The sequence below is a fragment of the Prosopis cineraria genome, unplaced genomic scaffold, assembly GCF_029017545.1.
Source record: "Prosopis cineraria cultivar Desert tree isolate PC_DT_omini unplaced genomic scaffold, ASM2901754v1 PC10, whole genome shotgun sequence".
Classification (NCBI taxonomy): Eukaryota; Viridiplantae; Streptophyta; class Magnoliopsida; order Fabales; family Fabaceae; genus Prosopis; species Prosopis cineraria.
Window position 1 is genome coordinate 29472426 of NW_026555341.1, and position 23490 is coordinate 29495915.

Consider the following 23490-nt stretch of genomic DNA (forward strand, 5'->3'; position numbering starts at 1 on the left):
TAATTCTATCAAGTTTTACAATCTAATGTGCTTACCTAACACTTTCTCAGTTTCTACTACATCTAATTCCTATTATAAATTATTTTTAATTACTTCACTGAAATAAAGAAAAGGTAATTAATTCATTAAATTTATCTTATAATTAAAATATTTTAATTTTATCCATATTAAAGAAACAAAGAAATACGACATTCGAAGAGCATCTAGAAACACTAAATTAGAATTAAATTCTTCTTTTACTAATTTGCTAAGGGCAAAATTGAAAAATGATTATTAATATCTCTTTACGTGACTTACATTAAGGACTAATTGATTCTTTTAGAATGTGCCCTGTAAAGATTACAAAAACAAATACTTTATATGTAATCTTTTACAAGTTTTTCATCACATATTTTTCCATTAAAGCATTCAATAGATATTATTGAATTAATAATTATGATGGAAAAATGGATTGAAAAGAAAGAGTAAGAGTAAATTATAATTTATTTCATTTTAAAAAATATTTTTTAAAAAATGAGTCTTTTTTTTTGGAATTACAAAGGAAAGCAAAGTAATAAATTATAACCTAATTGGAGACAAAGGAGAGAAGTCTCTTCTCATCCATGCTATAGTAAAAAGGTAGTTGATAAAAAATACACCAATTAAAAAGCACACTTAGCTAAATAATGAGTATAGAAATTAGCTTCTCTAAACATAAAGTTCATTGTAACATGTTGGTTTTTATTAAAAAAAACCCTAACCTGTTTAATAATATTTTTGTAAGGATGTAGGTTCATATATTGCTCTTGAAAATGAGGAAATTTTAAGAACATTAGTTAATTTTAATTAATTTTTTAATACGTACAAAATAGTTAAAAGATAGTTTATAAATAGGAAGGGAGAGAGCATAATGTACTAAATTTATAAAAACAACATCGTATATCACAAGTTATAAATGTAATTATAAACATGATTTCTTAGCTGGAAAAATGATTATTACTTGACTCAAATTCTTCCAAAATATAAAACTCACAAAATCTACTATTATATAATTATCCGAACTTGGTTCAATTTATAAAATATTGTATTAACTTAATAAAAGATTTTGAATCTTGAAAATACAATAATATTACAATAAAATTCCCACTCTATCTCATCTTGATTCGACTTGAAAAGCAGTGGGACGACTGGAAAAGCAGGCACAAAAGGCCAAGGGAGCTCAGATCAGACGCGATAGGGCATCATTCAGGGAAGGGCAAGAGCCAATCAGATTTCGACAACGCGTTCGTACCTTTCTCTTCTTTAACTACAACAATTTACTTGTCTCATCTCTCTTTTCAAATATTCTTGTCTCCTTATCCTTCATCATTACTAATACGGTAATCCCCAAATCTAAACCCTAATTATAATTATTCACCTTTAAAAAAAAAAAGACATCATGAAAACTTTAAAAACAGTAATGATTAATTAACTATAAATGATTATTAATTGATAAATATAAAAATAAAGCACTGGAAATTTTAAAATGAAAGGGAAAAATTTTGAATGGAATATAAAAATTAGTTTGAATATTTTTTTTAGATAATTTTTTCATAACTAATATTATTCGATTAAATTTCGGCATTATTAGGTCAAACCATTGATTAATAATTTATTGATTAAAAATTTAAAACATGTTGTACTATTATTGTAGAATTATCGCACACCTCATGATGATTTTATAGTGGAATGTATGATTAATATTATTTTTAAAACAAAAATAATTAATTATTTGTAATTATTTTAAAAAAATTATACTCACTTTTGATTATTAAGATTATTTTTTACGTTTTAAAAAAAGTAATTGATCAATTATTATCATATGAAGAATAAAATAATTTTCTTTACTTTTTTTGTTATGCAATAATTTTCTTTACTTTGGCTGACGACAAATTTATTTGATGACGACGACGACAATTTTATATCTTATCATATAATAATATATAAAAAGGAAAAGAAATGAATTTGATAATGCTAATCAATAAGGCCAAGCAAGTGCATGGCATAACACTGTATGGAATTTGAAGAATAAAAGAACTGTAAATTTTTGTGTTTGTGTGTGTGTGCAATATGAATGAAAGAACTGTAGTGTTATTTATGAAATATGAATAAAATGACTCATTTCTTGAACTCTCTATGTGATGCATGTGACCCATATTAATTTTTTTAAAATAGTTTGATTCTCATAATATTTTAGAAAATTTTGTTCTCCATTTGATGAATATCTCCAAACTCTTTTATATAACATGATTTTGTTGAACAAAACCAACTCCTTTTAGGACTCTTTCGTCTGGGCAGGGAAACAACAAAAGAGAAGAGAAGGAAAAAAAACATATTTGACAATAGTTAGTTATTGTATTTTTATTAATTGGGTTAATAATACTTATTTATTTTTAATTAATATTATTTCAAAAAATATGCCAGCATTATTTTTAGGGAATATTAATCGGTAAATCCTTCTAATTTTTTTCAATTTTAAATTAGGTCCCTGAATTTTTTAAATCAAGTTTTATAGTTTGATTGCTAAAAGTTAAAATCCTTGATTTCCTTTTTAAAAATGAAATTAAGAACTTGTATAATTTTATTAAAATATTATATAATTTTAGAATTAATTACATAATTTTTATAACTCAAAATTTATATAATTAGATTATGCTTTCTAAATAATATATATAATTTTTATTAAAAAGTTATAAAAATGAAAACTTGTATTGAATTTAATTTTCTTTTTTTTGTTTAAAAGTACTATTAAATAAAATTTTCTATAAATTCATCCACTAATAATTTTAGCCTTCAAGGATGGATATATTTAACCAATGAAACTATAAGGGCTTGATTAAAATAAAATAAATTTAAAAAATGTAATTCAAAATTGAAAAAAAAAACTAGCAGAACCTGAAAATTAATTTTTCTTTATTTTTATTTACAACTTTATACTTATAACTTGTTTGGTTAACTAGAACACATATAACAATTTTAATATATGAAAACGCAACATACAATATGCTTAATGTTGTCATCACTTATTTTTCTATTATTTTTGACTACTCACTAATAATTAAATTCTTACATTGAACCAACAGGTATTGAATCTCATATAATGAGCTAGTCACTCATAATATAACAAACAAACATTTGAATCTTCATTAAGAGACGTACTTATATTTAATTTTTGATCATATTTCAATCAAAATTGTCTTTAATAAAAAGATATTTAATTATCTATGCGTAGTCCAAAACAAATTCTTACATTAAAAATGGGTTTTGAACCTGCATATTTATATAAGCCATATTCTTACTAACTCGATTATTATTCATTATGATATGGATACAATATTTTTCATTCACAAAACTTTTTGTCTTATTTTCATATATTAAATGACTCGTAACTCTATAGCTAACACACACACACATACATATATGCATAGTAATAGATAAATTCAATTAAAGTAAAGTAAATTTAACAAAGTGGTGTGGTGGAAGCACGCACAAACTTAAATGTGGTTGATGAGGTAAAGAAGAGTGCTTTCTTATCTTAAGTGCATGACAAGACCTGCTTTACTTGTTGTAGCATGCCAACTAACAACATGATACATCAAAACTATCCTCTCACAAGAATTTTATATGGAAAAGAAAAAGTTGAAAATGATATCTCTGAGAAAGATATTATTGAAAAAGCCATATTGTGAGGGCAAAAGCTAAAGAAAACGCCAAAAGTTTTTGAAAATGAACACACACACTAATTAAATTGCCTAAATTCTTGGGCTTTCATATAATCCACACAAATCCCATTCAACTATCCCAACCCTCCTTTATTACCATTCCAATTTGTGAAATTGTTGGTTTGAATTAAGTTTTTGGGAAGAAAAAGATTTAAAAAAAGTTGATATTGTACCTATGCTTATTCTTTTGTCTACAACCTTTAATTTTTATCAAGGGGACAAGGAAACACAGTGCCATACTTTGTTTAATTTTTAATAATTATCAACATTTAGATTGTCACCATGTGGTGTGACTAAGTCAAAATCATATAATTTATTGTATATATTAGCCAAAGACACGTGTCAGGATAAGAGTCTTCGAAAGTAATGGGCTATAATTTTAAGTAGCGTAGTATCCCAACAAAATTATTATCTCATATAGGTGGGGCCAAGAGGGATCAACTATTAGAGATTTGTTTGCTCTTCTTTTTTTTTTTCCCTTTTAATTTTGAGAGTATATATTAAATAAATTAAGGTAAAAAAATCAAATTGACCTCAAACTATAAGTCTATGAGTATTTGAGATCCTAAATTTATTTTCAATATAATGTTTCCTGTCAACTTTTAAAACCAGTGCATAAAATAATGAATACTCGAAGTAAAACTTAATATATATATATATATATATATAGCCTTGAAAGACAAAAAATTCTTTTTATTTTTGAATATGATACTTTTAAAAAATATCTTATAATATTAAACTGGGGAGCATAAAATAATGAATACTCAAAGTGAAACTCACATTTTTAGGGGTGAGGATTTTCACCAAGATATGTTTCATGACATGTAGTGGAGCCATCTCAATATGTAGAATGTTACCCCAATCTCAAACTAGTTTGAATATTGTGTCTTATGACTATTTGGGTTTGAGTTATGATAATAAATCGAAAAAATCCCACTTATATTTATTATCTTTGCATTAACTATGTTAACTATATGATGTGCCACAATATAGTCAATCTTAGGTTGCATGCAATGGACTAGGAGAGGTTGAATCATAGATACATTTAGATAATTGTTATGGCTTTGGATAGCTTATAGTTTGTCTCACTAATTGATCAAGAGATGTTTGCATTTAGTTAGATACTACCTAATAGGTCAAGAGATTATCGAGCATGTTTGATTTCTGTTTTCAAACTATTTTTTGATTTTAAAAATAGAAAAAATCGTTTAAATAAATGCATTAGATTTAAACATTTTTAAAAAATGAACTTATCTTATAATTTTTTTCCTTTTTTTTTTCTAAAGTATTACAAACTACTATTAGTTATTACCGCCGGGTTCTTAGATAAACTATAGTAGCGATTAAATTCTCAAGAAAAAGTATGCCGATCAGATTAATTTGAATCAAAGATATGAAAAATCGAAGAAAAAAAAAACTACTGTCAATTAGTTATAGCCAGTCATTATAATTAGCCAGTGGGGACTAAGTTTTTTAATTCTAAAATTATTTTTAAATTAACATAATCAAACATATTTTCCTTTTTATTTTATTTTGAAAAACAATTTTTCAAAAGTAGTTTACAAAATAGTTTTTAAAATAAAAAAATGGGAAGAAAATCAAACAAACCTATGTGTCACTCATTATATTGTACATATTTGCAAATCAATATGTCTTACTAAAGAGCTTAGAATTTTAGCTTAATCAATATGTCCATGATTTGTTGAATAGCTTTAACGTTGCCTTAGCTTATAAGATTCCTTTTGTCACATTCTCTGGCACAACCTAAGAACCCTACAACATTGCCTTCATCATTTTGCCTCAACATTCTGAATCTTCTACAGCCACCATCACTACCTCCTCCTTTCTTTTTCACTTTTTTTCTCAACCAAACATGAATTTACCTATTAAGATGTGTTGTGTGTGTATTGCATATCATGATATCAAACATCAATAGTTAAGTCTTTTCATTTTTTTTTAAATTTTTTTGCATTACTGCAAGCAGGACTTTCTACAACGATTTAGTGAGGGTCCTTTTAAGTCGGTTTGTGGAAGGAATCATATAAGAGCATGATAATATGTTTGGTATTTACTTGGGTTAAAAAACTACTATAGAATACATAATCTAAGTTGATTTCTTAAATAGTATCAACTGTTTAAATAACTTATATAAATAGCAATGTTTTTAGATTTGGATGGTCGAACCGTCATCCAATGAAGAAGACAATTTGGTTTAACCATTTAATCTGTTATAATAGTTGACCTGGGTTAGCCTACTTTAACTTGAGCAGTTTTTGAAAACTTAGCAAAAATCCAGAGTCTAGAATAGTTGGACTATTTAGATTTTTTCCCCATTTTTACTCTTATTTAAATAATAAATTTTTTATTTAATTTAAAATATTGATGTCAATTTACTTTTGGGTTATTATAGTGAAATCTTGAATGCATAATTTGTTTATTAGCATTATATAAATGAAAGTGTGATAAAATTGAAAACTCATTTATTTTAAAAGAATAAATAAGGTAAATAAAAAGATATATGTGTGTGTGTGTGTGTGAAAAAATTTCAGAAAATTAAATTTAATACATTATGACTGAACAATTCTGAATCAGGAATGATATTATCAGTATTTTTAATCTTTTATTAATATATATACATATAAATATTATTTTTTATTTAATTATTATATTATCGGTCTAATCGCTAGTCCAACTGATTAAATCATGATAACCATGACTTGCTAACTTTTCCAATTCATTATTTGGTCTAGTTTTTAAAATACTGGTAGATGGTGCATAGTCTACTTTAGTTACGCAAGAAAACCAACAAAGATAGTGGATTTTTTGTTAGTTACGTTTCATTTACGGCTGAAGTAAAATATCCCATTTTTTAATACAATGTTTTTTTTTAATTACAAACCATATCTGCATTACTATAACCAATACTACAACTAGAACAAAAAAATGAGCTAATTTCATTTGATGCAGTTACTAATTACAATCATCCAATATGTAATACAATCCAAATTAAACTAATTGAATTATTCAACTAATAATCACAAAATATACGATGATTATCATTCAAAGTAAGTAAACCTTATATTCCTACATCGATTTGTTGGACTTAACAGCATGGATTTGCTTTATCACGTTGGTTGAACAAAAATCAACGTAGATAATCCTATAATGTTTCAAATTAATTACAAAATTATCACCATCTAATTATAAAATTATTTATCACCGTCTTTTTTCTAGGTCTTTTTTTAAATTTGTTGACGTAGATTACACACTGGAAGTGATATATACACAATCTCTCTCTTGGGGTCGGAAGCATTTTCAAAGAGGGGAGAATACAGTCTGGCTGCCTAAAGTTTTCAAGAAGATACATATAAGTGAGTATGATATCACATCTTAATCCAAAATCTTGAAGTATTGAACTTATGGATCTTTTTTATTTAGGTCAATAAGCATCTTAGACCCTAAACTATTGAGAAAATAGCGTCTCGCATCATGAATTCTTGAAATGCGCAAAAACATTTCTCAACTTTTAAATTCTGAGTGCCTAAGACATGTAGTTGTAAGGCTCAGTTACATACTGATATGACACTCATTTTCACTCTTAAATATGAGGATGATTTTCTCTAACTCAATAGTGGGGTTTCCAGTGCTCAAAATTTAAAAATTGAGAAATTTTTTTGCATATTTTAAGGGTTTAAGGTTCAAGATGCTATTTGTATAATAATTTAAAGTTTATGATGCTCATTAACTCTTTTTATTTGTGAACACTCTCTCTAATTTAACTATATTTGATGTGAGACTTTTTTCTATATTAAGTCAAGCCAACTCATACTTGACTTCTTAACAATCTCTACAAGCAAAAACTTTATCCTCTTTGAAGAGGAAGAAGATAACACATTTGAACCGTGGAAAAAAATGCTTTTTGCTCGGGCCTATTTCAAAATTAAATTAAAATATGACATATTTCTTTCAACGTCAAAATATTAATACAATTAAACACACGCGCACAAACATATTTAAAATTGTTGACAAAAAAAGCACTTTTTTTGGAAAAAAATTTAAAATGAAATAAAATAAAACAGAATATATGGCTTGACTATCTCAAGTCTTCACGTCCTAATTTTTCTTCCCATCACAACATTCTTCCATTTAATAAAAAAATTGTAAGATGATAAACTCATGAATAATGAATTGAACTCTCTATATATTTTATATTGATTAATTTAAATTAATAAAATATGAAAAGCTACTACTTTTAAACCTAAGCATTTTTCCTAATAAAACGGGTTAGGCTCAACTTAAGTACAATGACTCGTACCTAAATTTGTGTAAATGCAAAATATATATTTGTAAGAGTTATCTCTTTTGTTTGAGGCTTGTTTGACTTGATTTGGATTAGTTGAATTCTAATGTAACTAAGAATACTAGGTGATTTGTTACAATAAATATACGCACACGCTTGTTCCAAGATATAAGACAAATTTTGAAAGTTTTTTTTGTCCTTAATATAAGCAAAATAAGGGCAATTAATTTTTTTTAATTTCATCCCATGTTATTTATTATCATTTGAATTTTTAGACAATAATTTATTATAATATTAATTGCAAAAAGGGGTAACATTGGAAGGTTGCTTTATTTTTAAAACAATTTTACGGACATAACTATCATTCCCTAGTAAGAGCATAATTATTATTATTTTTTTTCATGAAGAGCATAATTAGTTAACTTTATTGCCTTATATGAGTAATAAAGACGGAGGGTACAATAAATGAAGTCATAATTCATGTACGGAGTCCATGAAAATAATTTATAAAACAACTTGATTTATTTATTTAAAGGAATTTTTGCACGGATAGACATCACGTTATTCTAGTTTGTTTAATAAAAATATATCATATTAGTTGATAATAAATATTAATTGATTTTGTGATTGATGACTATGGAGAGAGAAAAAGCAAAAAAAATTAAAAGGGCATCTTATTTTAAAAATAAAGTCATCAAAAATAATAATATATAAGATTTTATTTGATTAAACTAGTATAACATGAGATGTTTTATTGGACATACTGTAGATAATGTGGTGCATCCAATCCATATATACAAGAATTTATAATTTAATAATTATCATTTTTTTAATGGATGCTGAGCTTTCATTTATGTTTGACTCATTAATATTACGAGGGCAAGTTAAAATGAAAAAATTACATCTAGGTCTCATAAAAAAATTTATCATCAAGAGTTTTCATAAAATTTATAAAATACTCCCAACATATTCTAAATCATACACACTAACAACTTGATTAAAGGCATTGATAATTGAACAGCGACCATTTATAACTTGTAAGAAAAAATATAACTTGTAATAGCAATTTGTAATAGAAAGTTATAAATAATCATTGTCTAATTGTTGATGTCTTTAGTCAAGTTATAAATATGCATGATTTGTAATCTGTTGGGAGTATTTTATGAATTTTGTAGAACTTTTTGGTAATAAATTTATTTATGTGGGACCTACGTATAATTTTTTTAATTAAAATTATATTTGAAACAAATTCTTTATTGCGGGAAAGGTGTGGGAATGGGAACCGGATTCTCACTATTGTGCAAGCAAGCTGTTAACTTCAGTCCCTTCGACTTGATAGATGATGTATGACTTCTACCTAAATATACACTAATTTAAACGTGGTGTATTCCTGTCACTTCACAAACCTTCATGACTAATTAATTAGACCTCTGCCACAATCTTTTTTTTAAAAATCATATTAAATAAATTAAGTCTCGAGAGCTAATCAAGATTAGGATAGAGTCCATATAAGACTCCAAAAGCGTGATTACAGATATATTTTCGTACCATTACAGGATGTGAGTTGTATCTTTGCCAACTAGACTCTCTTTTATTAAAGATGTACCAAGTACTCATCTCGAAGAATTTTTAATTTATGAGGGAGCTTGTTCATGTGTTATTATAACTACAATCAATATACCCACAATTAATTTTATATTTATAGAATATCACCTTTTTTTTTTTTTGAAAAAGTTATGTCTGTGGGTGTGTGTTATAAAATTTTGAAAATCTTGTTATAAAAAATTAGAGAAGCGAATGACCAAAGAAGAAGAAAAAGTCAATAAGTGGAACAAGTACTATATCATAGTGAAGTGGGATATAGATGTTGGTTGTAGCTTGCAAGAGAGTGAAAGGAAGAGGATAAGATGACAAGATGTTTGGACTTAGGACTGCTTGGTTTGTTTCAAAGATTTTTAATAAAATAAGATTAGAATAGAAGGGAATATGAGAATAGAATCTTAAAGGTCAAAAAGAAGATAAAGGTATTTCTATCCAATGCTACTAATAAAAAATGATGCTGCTAATGTGTGGGGAAAGGAATTGATTTCAAAGCAAAAAACTTTATTTAGAGCTGTATTTTGTTGGAAGGGAATGGAAAGGAAGAAAAATTCTAATAAATTTAATTTTAAAAAAAAATGAAAAAGGGGGGGTTAAAAGATATTTCCTTATTCTTTTAATTTACATATTCTCTTTATTAAAATTTTATAATCTTTAAAATGATATTTGAGATCATCTCGAGACAAACTTTACCAACATTTAAGAAGCTAGTCCTTGCTATAGGGTAGCTAGGACTTAATTAAGAGCCTACACCCTAGCATGCTTTAAATCTAACCTAATCTATTTACTAAATAAATTCAGGCACTTAATTATGCCTATTTAGTTAAATAGGCCATGACTAGTTTTTCAAAGCCTAACTTATGAGTCCAATAGGTCAGCCTATTTATATATATATATATATGTAATATATTATACATACATCAGTTTTATAATTTAATTTTTAATCAATCTATTTTTTATTTTTAGTTATGTTTTCAATCAGATTGGACTTATATATTAATTTTAATATTATTACTTTATTATTATATTGTATTATAATTGATAAGTCCTTTTAATTATTATATATTATAATTGATAAATTAAGTTATATATTTAAACTAATAATTCTAAAGCATATTTGAGACATTTAAGACTAAAATGTGAGTTTATTTAAAAGACTTAATTTTAAGTAAGCCTTTAAATAGGCTTTCAGGCCAGACTTTATGCAAGCTCTGACCTGAGTCATGAAAAAATTCTTATATAGGTTTCAAGTCAAGTTCAGGCATCTGACTTACCACACAGGCTCAGACTTATTTGGCCAAAGCCTTGCTCAAGCCTAGCTTGTCTCCACCTCTACTGTGCCCATTTAATTGTACCTCTCTAGACTCTTTTATCCATATCTTGTGCAGAATTAGAGCTTGGGATTGAGATTTGAAATTACTCAGGCATTAATTTTAAGTTTAACACTTTCTTTTCTCTTCAAGGTTGGGTACAATATATATGAAATGCAAAGAATACAAAAAGAACTCCTTGATAAAGACTCTTTGCACTTGTTTACTGGAATATCTAGAAAATAAGATGTAAAATTATTTATTATGATGAAGACATCATCTTAGAGATAGTGTCTTCACTTACACCCAAGATATAATCGATGACCTTAGCCTCCAATCAAGAATCAACCACTTGTCTTTAAGACGAGAAAGGTCATAAGCCAAAAGGTTCCTCTCAAAATAGGTTGGGTTAGAGTTGACGTTAATGATAAGTCATTACTAATGGTGTTATTTCTTGTGATAACATCATATGTGATGATTAGGCAATCGTGTTAAGAGACTTCTGTAAATATTTTGGTTATTACTGTAGTATAGTCCTAGAACTTTTGGACATTCTAAAAGGCCTTAACTTTTGTTGGAATGACAAATTTGCTAAAATCAACATTTACTCTAATTCTCTTGAAGCATTGCCAATGCTCATTCAACATAACTTCTCCAATGACTATATTCTTTCTAAAATTATTAGTAATATAAGGGATTTACTATAAAAGATGGAAAGATCACCTTCAACTCCATGTTCAAAGAAGAAAATAATTGTGCCAAATGGTTTACTTAACAAGCTGCTGATGACAATTTTGAAATTAAACCACAATTTTTGAAGATCCACCAAGGATCAAATTTTGATATAGCCTTATTTGTTTTTATGTATATATAGTTTTTCATGTTCTTGTATTAGAAAAAATAATCCCATTTATCCATCAAATGAAATTCATTAAAATCTTCCCTCCCCTACATTCTCTACTAACTAAAACACGGGGTTAGTTTTAAGGGAATGCGTCTTCCCATGAGAAAAAAAATTCAAACCAGAAATTGCCAAAAAGATAGTCAAAATGGCGGGAAAGGATATGTAGGGTCTGTTTGGTTTCTATTATCATTTTTTGTTTTTAAAAATAAAAATCTATTTACTTATGTTAATTTAAAAACAGTTCTATAATTAAAAATAGGTTGATAGTGATGGTTGTAGGTAATTAATAGTAATGGTTTATGATAGAAATTGATCAAGTTAGGTATATTTTTAATAATTAAATATATTGCATTTTGAAAAGAATAAAAATAAAAAAAATAACTTCAAGATGTTTACGAAAAATTGTAGAAATAGTTAAATTCAAAACATTTATCCAAACAAATTTCTTAAATTATTTGTTTTTAAAAATAGAAAATATTTTTTAAAAATAGAAACCACACAAGCCCGTAATTTCCCATTCCAATTCTAAGGACTCTCAAGAAACAATCCAAACATGCCCTAAAGTGTGCAGTGGATCTTCTTACAATGGAAATTTCATTTTTCTTTTTTTTTTTCCTCCTTTCTACTTGGATGCTTTTTTATTTCTTTGGTCGTGTTTGGAGCCATTTACTCATATGCATTGCTTTATTCACAGTCACTGCAACCCCAAAATTTAATTTTTATTTATTGTAGTGATAATTTGCTTTAGGCTTCAAAAATCATATTGTATTTTTAGTTTCCTTTTTATTTTGATTTATTGACGAGACATTTTTATTCACACACACACACACACACACATATATTAATGTAATGAGTTAATGAGTCACGTCCATAAATTTTTGTTTTTTTGGTATCTCTAGAGTATGACCAAGATTTGAGACTCATGTCAATGGTTGTTATTTTCATCTTTTCGTCTCTGTTTTTATTTTTCACTCTACGGACTTATGGTAATGAGACACCAAATTTGATTTTATTTTTTCCCAAATTTTTCTATTTGTTTAATAAATCTTTTGTCCCTTATTTTTTATTAAATTTTAATAATGAAACATGTTCGAGTGATTTAAATTAAAGAAAATAACGACTGATTATAACTCATAATTAACTTATATCAATGACAACTAAAAATTTTATAAATTAAAAATTGTTTAAGCATCATAAAATTAAATTATTTTTTTTACTTTTACTCATATTCTTTAAATTTATAATTTCAGTTCATTAATTAAAAGGATCTCTCTGTAACTATCAATATGGCTTTCAATTTTAAAAATAACTCAGGCTCCATAAAATCTATATCTATCTATAAATATATTGTAAAATTAAACATATATGGTTGGCAATATATAATACACACACATATTATAAAATTTATAGAAAGACACATTATTTATATAAGCTATATATAAAATATTGATCACTTTAAACTCCTTGCAAATCACATGCTCTACTTAGAAACAACTTAATTTTCCCAACATCAACATCAATATATCTATAAATAACTATTATAAGCAGATGCAATCTTAACAAATTATGAATATATAGCACAACTCTTTTTCTTTATTATTTTTTAAAAGTTAGATGAGATCAGACTAATACGGTTAAAAACGTACAGTGATATTTTAAGTTTGGAGCTTATTATTATAATTTAGGATCTTCTTACTATAAAAAAACCACTTATTTGTTTTAAACAAATTAATTTTATAAAATATTATGATGCTTGTTTAAATTTTGAAAATAATTAGAATATGAAAAAACTTATTATTATTTTTGAAAAGCTATTTTGACCAGCTTTTGAAAATAATTTAATACAGTAGATAAAAGATAATATCATATGATGCTAGATAAGTGAAAAAAATTATGTAATTTTAAATATTTAAATAGAAATTTATTTTTTTAAAAAAATAGAGATCCATGAAAATATAATAAAATCTAAAAATAATTAAATAATAATCACTTTTTATTATTATGAGTAAACATAAAATAATATCTTTTCTTTATAAAATCTCTATAAAATAAATTTATTTTTACAAAATTGTTAAAATATCTAAAAATTACTTATTTTTTAATCTTAAATAAATGAACCTCAGTGACATGGATTAATTATAAATAATTAATCACTTATGTTTTCTCCCAAAAAATTCTTAGATAGACCAGGTGCACCATATCATTTGTGATCTATTTAATAAAAATATGACATTTAAATGATATTAAATATAAATTGATTTGATATCAAAGATAATGAAGAGAGAAAAGACAATAAATTAATTATGAATTATATTATAAGAATAAAATTAATTAAAATAATGTCACTTAAGATTTTATTTAGATGAATTGAAGCATTCTAATTGGATAGACTACAAATGACATGATGTATTTGGTCTACCTAAGAATTTCTCATTTTCTCCCAGAAGTTATTAGTCGTGCTCCTTAAAATTACAACTTATTTTTCTCAGCATCACAATGATGTTTTTTTATTTTTAATTTTCCTACTGCATTTGAATGAGAAACTTTTTACGAAATCTAAAAAAACAGGTTATAGCTTTAGTGGACACAAATGATAACTTTAAAAAAGTATTAATGATAGTTTAATTTCACCCTCTTTGAGATAAATTTTAATTTTTGACTTTTTACAATAAGACAAGATAACGTTCTTTAACTAATATTCACCTTAAATTAATTGTTTGTTTTTTACTTTATTTTTGGACGCTTTCACAAACTCTAATGAATAAAGATTTGGTTATTTAATGATTATGTACACCATAATTACTTGTGATAATAATGAATTAATATAAATAGCATTTTAATGAATTAATTTATTACTAATTTCTTTTCATTCATTTATTTAACTGAACCTGTCGAACACTTTTTGTAATAATTAAATTACACATCATATTAAAGAATTAAACCTAGAGAGAACTAATAATTAAATAACTTCATGTTTTAGCTTATTTTGTCCCCCCCTCTCTCTATCAGATATTTATTTTTGTTTATTATTTTTTAATATTAAAGTTACAGGGGCATCAGCTGTAAGTCTGTAACCAACGGTGTGGTCTTCTCTGGTTTGTTTTCTACTGCTTTATAAAAAAGCCAAGCCTGTGGTTAAACCCATGAATGAGCTTTGATTCTCTCTCTTCTTCTTCTCTGAAGCATCACAGATACATGCCAAAAAAACCCTAAGAAAGAGGGATAACAGATGAATTATTAGCTTACGAAGAAGAAGAAGCTGAAGGAGAAGAAAAATTTGCAGCTCTAATTATTTTTTTTTATTTGAAGGCTGTCATATATGTGTATATATTTATATACCTGATTGAATCCTGAGCAGTTTTTGTTCTATATATAGATATTGTAATAATCTCTCTCTCGTAAAGCAAAATGGGTAGAGGAAGAGTGGAGCTAAAGAGGATCGAGAACAAGATAAATCGGCAAGTGACATTTGCCAAGAGAAGGAATGGGCTTCTCAAGAAGGCTTACGAACTCTCCGTACTGTGCGATGCTGAGGTTGCTCTTATCATCTTCTCCAACCGAGGCAAGCTCTATGAGTTCTGCAGCAGCTCAAGGTTCTTTCTCTATTTATCTATATATATATATATATTGCTCTAATTAATCAGCTTTAAGTTTGTGTGCTCTCCGATGAAAGCATTTCTGGGTTTTTCTCTTGGAGTTCTCACTTGTTCTCAAGGGTTGCTTCGAGTTTTCGTGTTGCTGTTGAATTGCGTGGGTGATTTCTTGAATATTTCATGATCATTAGGTGTTGTTGATTTTACTTCGTTTTTGGCTTTTGGGTGTTCTGATTACAGTAATAGGTCTAGGAGCGGATTTCGATTTCTGTACTTTCTTCTTTTTGTTGGCTTTCAAAAGATTAAATCACAATCAGAGTATGAAGAATCTATAAATCTTTAATTATTAGATGATTGGTTTAAGGATAACCCAGATAGAAATTCTTGGAGGACTAAATTTCTTACATTTTATTGCAATCTGTCATATCATGGTTAACATATAATCTGATTAAACAAAATTCCATGTTTTACTTTTTCAGTTCTAATATTTGGAATCAGGTTAAGCTGTTTGAACATATATACATATGCATAATAAATTTTGAAGAATTTTGTTTCACTTTCTCCTTCCTAGCTAGCTAGTTAAATTTTGTAGGAGATTCTGGAGTGCGGGGGAATATTTTCTTCCAATACATTAATTTTTATTCAAGTAAGCGCAGAAAAGGAGAGGACTGGGGGGTTGGTCTCGTTGCAACTTGAACCTTCAGTGATATCATAGGCATGCGTGAAAAAGCATTTTAAATATAGAAATTTCTGGGAATAACATTGTGTACCATATAAAATTCATTGATTATCTCTTAACATTTCGATCAAAAAAGAAATTATTGTTAATAATCAAATAAATGGTAGGGAAATGGGGGCATAGAAGTATCAAAACATTGCCAATCAAAAATGCTGGTTTTGAAAACTCTTAAATTTCAACAAACATTCCTGCTTGATTTTTAGTGTTTGATTCCTTGTTGATTAAGTCCCGTACTGTTCTACTGTAATGTTATGCGATGTAATAACCACAAATCTTAACGTTGGAAGTGGTAAATTATTCTGTGATTAATATTTTTTTGACGAATCCTTACTGACGTTCTTTTGACGCCTGTTTTGTACCTAGGATTCTATGATGTACTATATTTCAGTTATAATTGAATATCGTCAGAAAAGAGATCAAGTTTCAATATAAGGGAAAACTTAAGAATTAAAAGTAAATTAAATATGATTGTCGTTTACGCCTTATAGTTTTTTAAATCGTCACAATATGTCTGTTTTTAATTTTATGAAAAAAATGATTATTTTCAACATCATTGAAGTGAAAGTTTCTGATCTTCAGTTGTGCTAAGAAGCATTCTTGATTAAGAGTAAAATTCCAAAGATGTTACCCAGGAAAAAAATAAAAAGCCAATGAATGGCACTAACTATCACTGGAATTCGTAGATTTAATTACAGAGAGCTACAGTTACAGATGAGCAAGGATGTTCCCTTTCGATTCATGAGATTATATATAGTTCTTTTTGTACGAAGGCCTTACTGGTAGATTAGAACTGAATGACAGAGAGAGAGAGAGAGAGAGAGAGAGAGCAAGAACACAGACCAGAAGCCTTGTGCTTGAAAAGTTTAAAAGGAAAAAAAAAACAGTCAGTATTTGTTTTATTCATATCACTCATGAAGAAGCCGTTAAAATTAACATCCATCACAATAAAGCAGCTTAGATATCTTCATTGCCTCGTACGAGTACTTTCAGGACTGGAAAATTGCTGGGTTTTATTTTGTATGCAAAAGTTCTGAAAGATATCTGAAAATAATTATATTTCATGTTGGTGCTCATGATTAACTATACAGTATATACCGTGAGAGAACTTCTCTCATGCATCCCTTCTAGTGGGACAAAAATGAAAAGACATCTCCTTCAGTATCTGCAAATGTAGGAGTTAGGAGTTATGCTGAGATCACTTTAAAAGGTTTTAATGATAATAGAATTAAACTCTCCAATCTTGTATGCACAGGTTAGTGTGAAGATTGAAGAAAGAGTAAAACTTTATTGTTGACTTACAAAGGCTAATGAGATTAGTTCGTGTATGCATTAGCCTCTTGGTTTGAGCAATAACGCAATAATAAAAGAAAACAATGTTTGTTTAGTGACAGAAGGAAACTTGCCTTTCTTTGTTAGATAGTAGTGTCATGATAAAAGTCAAATCCTAAATTAATACAGAACTGAAATCATGATAAACAAATCCGTAAGCCTTGCTGAGCATTATCAAAGTACCAGAAATAAATTCATTTCCATCAATGCCATAATTTGAAGAAAGTTCAAAAGCCCCGGACTAATTAAGATGAAATGTCCTTCTACTTCTAGAGAGAGAAGAGGTTTACTATTTGGAGACGCAAGATGTAAAATCAAACCTAAAGCAACTTACTTAAAGGTTTGGACCAATACTCACCTATATTCAATTACTATTAATGAGACATATACACTTCTTTTGATGTCGCTAAAAAAAGATGATTTGTCCAATCCATCACCAATCAAGTTCAAACAAAAGGTATAATTTCCTTTTGGTTACACCAAACAGTAGTAAGTTGAATACCAGTATGTACAGATTTGTATGTATAGATTTGCTATGTACACCAATGATTGCTCAAAGTAGTTATTCTCATAATAATATCGTATACATTAATAATTGATTTAGATATTTAAAGCAAGGAAATTTAACTTTTTTCATGAGCTTTAAAAAATAATAACTTTTGTTTGAACTTAATTGGTGATGGATTGGACAAATTATCATGAGAAACATTGGAAGAAGTGTATATATCTCACTAATTATATCAGAACTTAGGTGATTATTGGTCCAAATCTTTATGAAAGGGTTCCTCCAAGTAATTGCTATAAGATTATCAACGAATGCTCAAAATAATTTTCCTAACATAACATTGTACATATTTATAAATGATATTGTGACTTTAAAGAGAGGAAGTAGTTTGGCTTTTCTTGATCTTGTATTATTTTTAGAAGCTTAATTAGTTTGAACTTATGAAATGGTTGGTTCTTGTATCAACAGTACTTGATCCGTGACAAGAACTGTGTGCGTGCGTGTGCATGCATGTATGTGGATGGGAAGGTAGAGAAAATAGTTTCATTTCTCTGATTAACGTGCCGTAAGAAATTCATCAATCTCGATCTTTTTAACTCCTGTAAATGTTCTATTTTCTGCATGTGAAGATTATATATCAAAATAAAATCTATATTTATGTCCTGGATTACTTAATTATGTGTCAACTCTTCATATATTTTGCTACAAAATTATTATTTTTCGTTTTGGTCTTATGATGTGGGTCATGTATAACTGGGGTAACTTTCTCCGATCCTTAAACCTTTCTGATTCAGTGAAAGTAACTCTGATTCTAACGCCAAACGTAAGGGAAGATCCCAATTGAATGATTTCTCAGTAATTTATCGTCGTATATACAGAAATATTTGGCTTAGATTCAAGTGCAAAATGATTAAGTAACCATTACTGGCTAATAAGTTTTGTTTCATCTTAAGCACTTATTCTTGCATTCCCCCCTTTTATTTATGTATAATATTTTTATACAAAATAAAGAAACGGATTCGATGCCATTTATGCGATGGCTTTTTCATTATTTCAGCATGGCTAAGACAATTGAACGGTACCAAAGATGCAGCTATGGAGCCTTGGAAGCAGAGCAACCTGCAATGGAGACACAGGTTAGTTCAAAAGAGAGATTCATAAACTTTATCACCTTTTTTCCCCTGTAATTATTAACTTTATAACTCTATTCAACTAAATCCAGTAATATTTTGTTTAGAAAGCAATTCTCTTTAGAACACTCATTTTCTTATGCTAATATAATGAGATTTAGATTCAATGAGTGGCTTATGTCCACTCATTTAATTAATATCTCAATTACAGTCATTAAATTCCATCAATATTTGAAAATTGTGAAGAAGCATTTCCCTCCAAAATTCAAAATAATCATCATGATCAAAGCATTCTTTACTTATGCCATCCCTTCAAAAATTTGAGATCTGGTACTTTCTAAATGTTATATGATAAAATCTCTTACAGTTATTCAATTATTATCATGCCATGCAAAACATTCATTGAGTAAGTAGACTTCTTGCATATATATGCACAGTTTCTCTTCCCTTCATTGACTGAAATATCATGTAAATTTATGTTCACCCCCGTCTTTAATGATTTATGGCAAAGTCTATCCTCATTCCGTACTATATGCCCTTGTGCAGAGGTGCTACCAAGAGTATCTCAAGCTGAAATCAAAAGTGGAGGCACTACAGCGCACACAGAGGTGAAATACGTACAATGATATTTCTGAAATGTCCTCGAAAAAAAACAATAGACAAGTTGCTCTAAAGATCACCAGAGACTTGATCATGAATATTAGACATTTTAATTCTATACTCAAATAATTTAAATGTACACTTTCTAGAAATCTGCTTGGGGAAGAATTGGAGCAGTTGGGGATAAAGGAGCTTGAGCAGCTTGAACGTCAGTTGGACTCTTCCCTGAAGCAAATCAGGTCGAACAAGGTATGCCAATTTGGTCTCGTACAAAGTAAAACATAACCTCTTTAGTTGTTTTGAGCTCTTTAGAAGGATCATTATAATTACATATGCTTAAAGCTAAACAATACGTTCAAGATGTTTTTATCTTCCTGTTCCTTATCTGCAGACACAACATCTGCTTGATCAGCTCGCTGATTTGCAAAGGAAGGTAAACCTATGTTAGATGCTTTTTAACATTTTTTAACTTGTATACGTATATGTATATGTTCTGATTAACATGCTTTTGATGGATGGGCAGGAAGACATGCTTCTGGAAACTAACCATGTCTTGAGGTGCAAGGTAGGAAAAAACTCCTTAATCTTTCATGGTTTACTCATAAATTTGTAGTGACTGAATCTGATGTTGTCGATTCTTTTGGCTTTTCTTCCATTTAAAACTGAATTTAAAAGGATTGCATTTAGTTGTGTGGTTAATTTGCTGAATGTGTCCTTTTTTAATCTCGGATAAAGAATAAATCAAATTTAACTTAATCACTTAAGTTCTTTAAGGTTTCTTAAATTATGCATTTCAGCTGTTCATGTTGTATTTCTTTAATAATGATGATATATATCAAAAGGGGTAAAAGTAATTAATGTAGAACTTATAAAATGCAAGCAATTATTTAATAAGTCCTTAAATATACAACGGTAAATATCGTTATTTTTTATGGATTCTATTTTCGGTTTAATCTCTTTAAGTATATAATATTCTCATTTTATTCTATCTTTAAAACTTCACGTCACATTTAACAGTTTGCAGGCTTAGACATTGTCTGTTACGTACACCTATCTTAGAAGTCTCCTAGTCAGCTGAACAGAAAGCTAATATCATAACAGCATTAATTACAGTTTTAAATTACCTAGTATTTTAACAAAACTTTGCGTCCTTGGTCCTCCTGTATATTCTGTACCATGCTATTTTGTGGTGATTATAGGTCATACTATTAAAGCTTGCACAAAGTATAATATATACTTGAAAAAATACAATAAAATCTTTTAAATTATAAAATAAAATGTCACAATTTCACAATTGTCAATAAATTTTAAATTAAAAAATATTATTTTACTCTTATTAATAAATTGTGATTTCTTATTTAATTCTTATATTTTTTTGAATAAAAGTTATTTTTTAAATAAAATTGTGATTGAGGCTTGTTATTTTAAAACTTCTTGTTTTGCAATAATAGAAATTACATTTGATAAGTTGCGATTTTTTGTTCAACTCTTGTGGTTTACAGAACAGAAGTTGTTATTATTTAAGTAAAAGTTATAATTGACACTTGTTATTTTGAGGTAGAAATTATATTTAACAAGTTGTAATTTTTTATTCAATTTTTATAATTCACAGAACAAAGGTTATGTTACTTAAATAAAGGTTATAGTTGTAAATTGTTATTTTTAATAAGAGTAAAATAATCTTTTTACTTTAAAATTTATTAACATAAAAATTCTTAAAGATTTCAACCAAATTATGACATTTTTAAAAATTAAATTATCGTTTATATAATTTGGAGGAATATTACTGTCATTTTTCCTGTATATTTTAGCACCTTTACCTGTGTCCTTATAGGCTAATACCGTATGTAGTCTTCTTATCTAGAGCCTTGAAAAAGACAAATTATTGATGAGATGAGAAAAGGCAGAAGAGGTCTGGTTTAACACACCCTTACTACTCATTCTCTAACAATATCATGATATAATTGTAATCAGATACTGTACGTAGTCAAAGCTTTCAAGATTGTAAAGGATACAGAAACTCAACCTTCTGTACATTAAATTTCAATATTCCGACAAATGTCCTTCATCATCATTTTTTTTCATTAACTGCTTGTTTTTAGATGCTATTTAAATCTTTTTTTTGGGGTGCTATTTCTACTTTTGATTTGGGAAAAATTACAAAAACACACACCCCTTAAAGTCTTTGTCCATGTGCTATTTCGCTGTCTTCAAACTCTTTTATATTTTTGCACAGTTGGACGAAATAAATATAAGCCTTCAATCATCATGGGAAGCTAGGGAGGGAAATGATTCATACAGCCGCCATCCTCCACATTCCGATGACTTCTTTGGGATTGCTCAATGCAGTCATGCATTGAACATAGGGTAAAGCCCCTCCCCATCATTGCTGAAAATCTACTCCTTCAAGTATATGATTTGGTTTTGTTGTTACGACCCGGTGCTGTTTCTTTGGCTGAATTAACTTTAGGCCACAAATTGCCTTCAGGTTTTAGTCCTGGCCTCTTCAAATAAACACAAGGTACGGTAAATATATCTACTTGTAGTCACTTGGAGAGGCCAGAACTTTGGGACAAACTTGCCTCATCTACTTTTAGGCTAAGGTTTCTTTATGGGCGAATATTGAAAGCATCATAATGGTTTGTTTTGGCATTTAGAAGTTAAGACTTTCCATACGAGCTGTTTCTAGAACTGATGTAAAAAGCAATTTTTAACCTAAGTAAAAAGTCATTTTTGTATCGATACTGTGCGATTATTTGATGAGAAAAGATACCCTCCATTATTATAACCATTATTACAGTATATTTTATCCTCCTTTGTCTAATTTGTCGAATCTCTTGTGGATCTGTTGCATTAAGATTTTCTCTTCAAAATACTCACAAGATTAGTAGAGTGATCAAGCTTGAATTGGCAGGAGATATATGATATTTATTTTGAATCTCAGCTAACTCTTTTTTTTTTTTTGGGTTACACTTAGCTAACTCTTCTTTTCAAAGAAGATAATATTAGTTGGCAAGCTGCTGATTCCATATTCGCTTTTGCAGCTTTGGTTCTGCAGAACCAAATGCAGCTGCTGGAACATCAGCTGGAACCTCAGCCCAAAATGCAAGTGAGTTCCTGCCAGGATGGATGGCATGATATATATATATATATATATTGAGCACTCCGCTTAATTCATCATGTAATTCTCTGATGATGGTGATGGTGTTGATGATAAATGATGCATTTGTAATGATCTTGTTCATGAAACTGTATCGCCTGGAAGAGCAGGCTACAATAAAAAGTGTTAATGAAAACCATGCAACATAGAAACCATTTTGTATTTATTCCTTGCAATAAACTTGTTTCCTTGACAAAATTTGATATGAAAGGAGAGTGTGTTACTGTGTTTAGATAAATTGAGAACCTTATGAAAATTGTATGTTCATTATTTAGTTCTTACATGTAAACATTACATTTGTGTCCTCCTTAGGCCTCATCTCAATTTTTTTTTTTTGGGGGGGGGGGGGGGTGCTGCTGCTCTTGTGCTCCCCCTCGTAGGTTCCTCTTGTACTCACATGGTTGGCAAAAAAAAAAAAAAGTGGGCACCACCCCCAATTACTTTTAAAGAGAATTACAACCTGCATCTCTCTCACAAGAAAATTAATTACAAATAAGAACTTTTATTAGTTGATCCTCCATCCTTATTATAAGAATCTCTTTAATGTGTTTGTTTCAAGCAGTAATTATTTTCTTTCCTTA

The 23490-nt window shown here is 28.1% G+C and overlaps 1 protein-coding gene across 1 annotated transcript; it reads left to right on the plus strand.

Annotated features, from left to right (window-relative positions):
• Positions 1-14997: 14997 nt before the first annotated feature.
• Positions 14998-23165, plus strand: LOC129321305 (MADS-box protein CMB1-like). The gene is made up of 8 exons (XM_054967025.1): positions 14998-15446; positions 19077-19155; positions 19696-19757; positions 19899-19998; positions 20141-20182; positions 20273-20314; positions 21986-22116; positions 22794-23165. The coding sequence occupies exons 1-8, from the start codon at positions 15262-15264 to the stop codon at positions 22885-22887; spliced, it is 735 nt and encodes a 244-aa protein (XP_054823000.1). The 5' UTR covers positions 14998-15261; the 3' UTR covers positions 22888-23165.
• Positions 23166-23490: the final 325 nt, after the last annotated feature.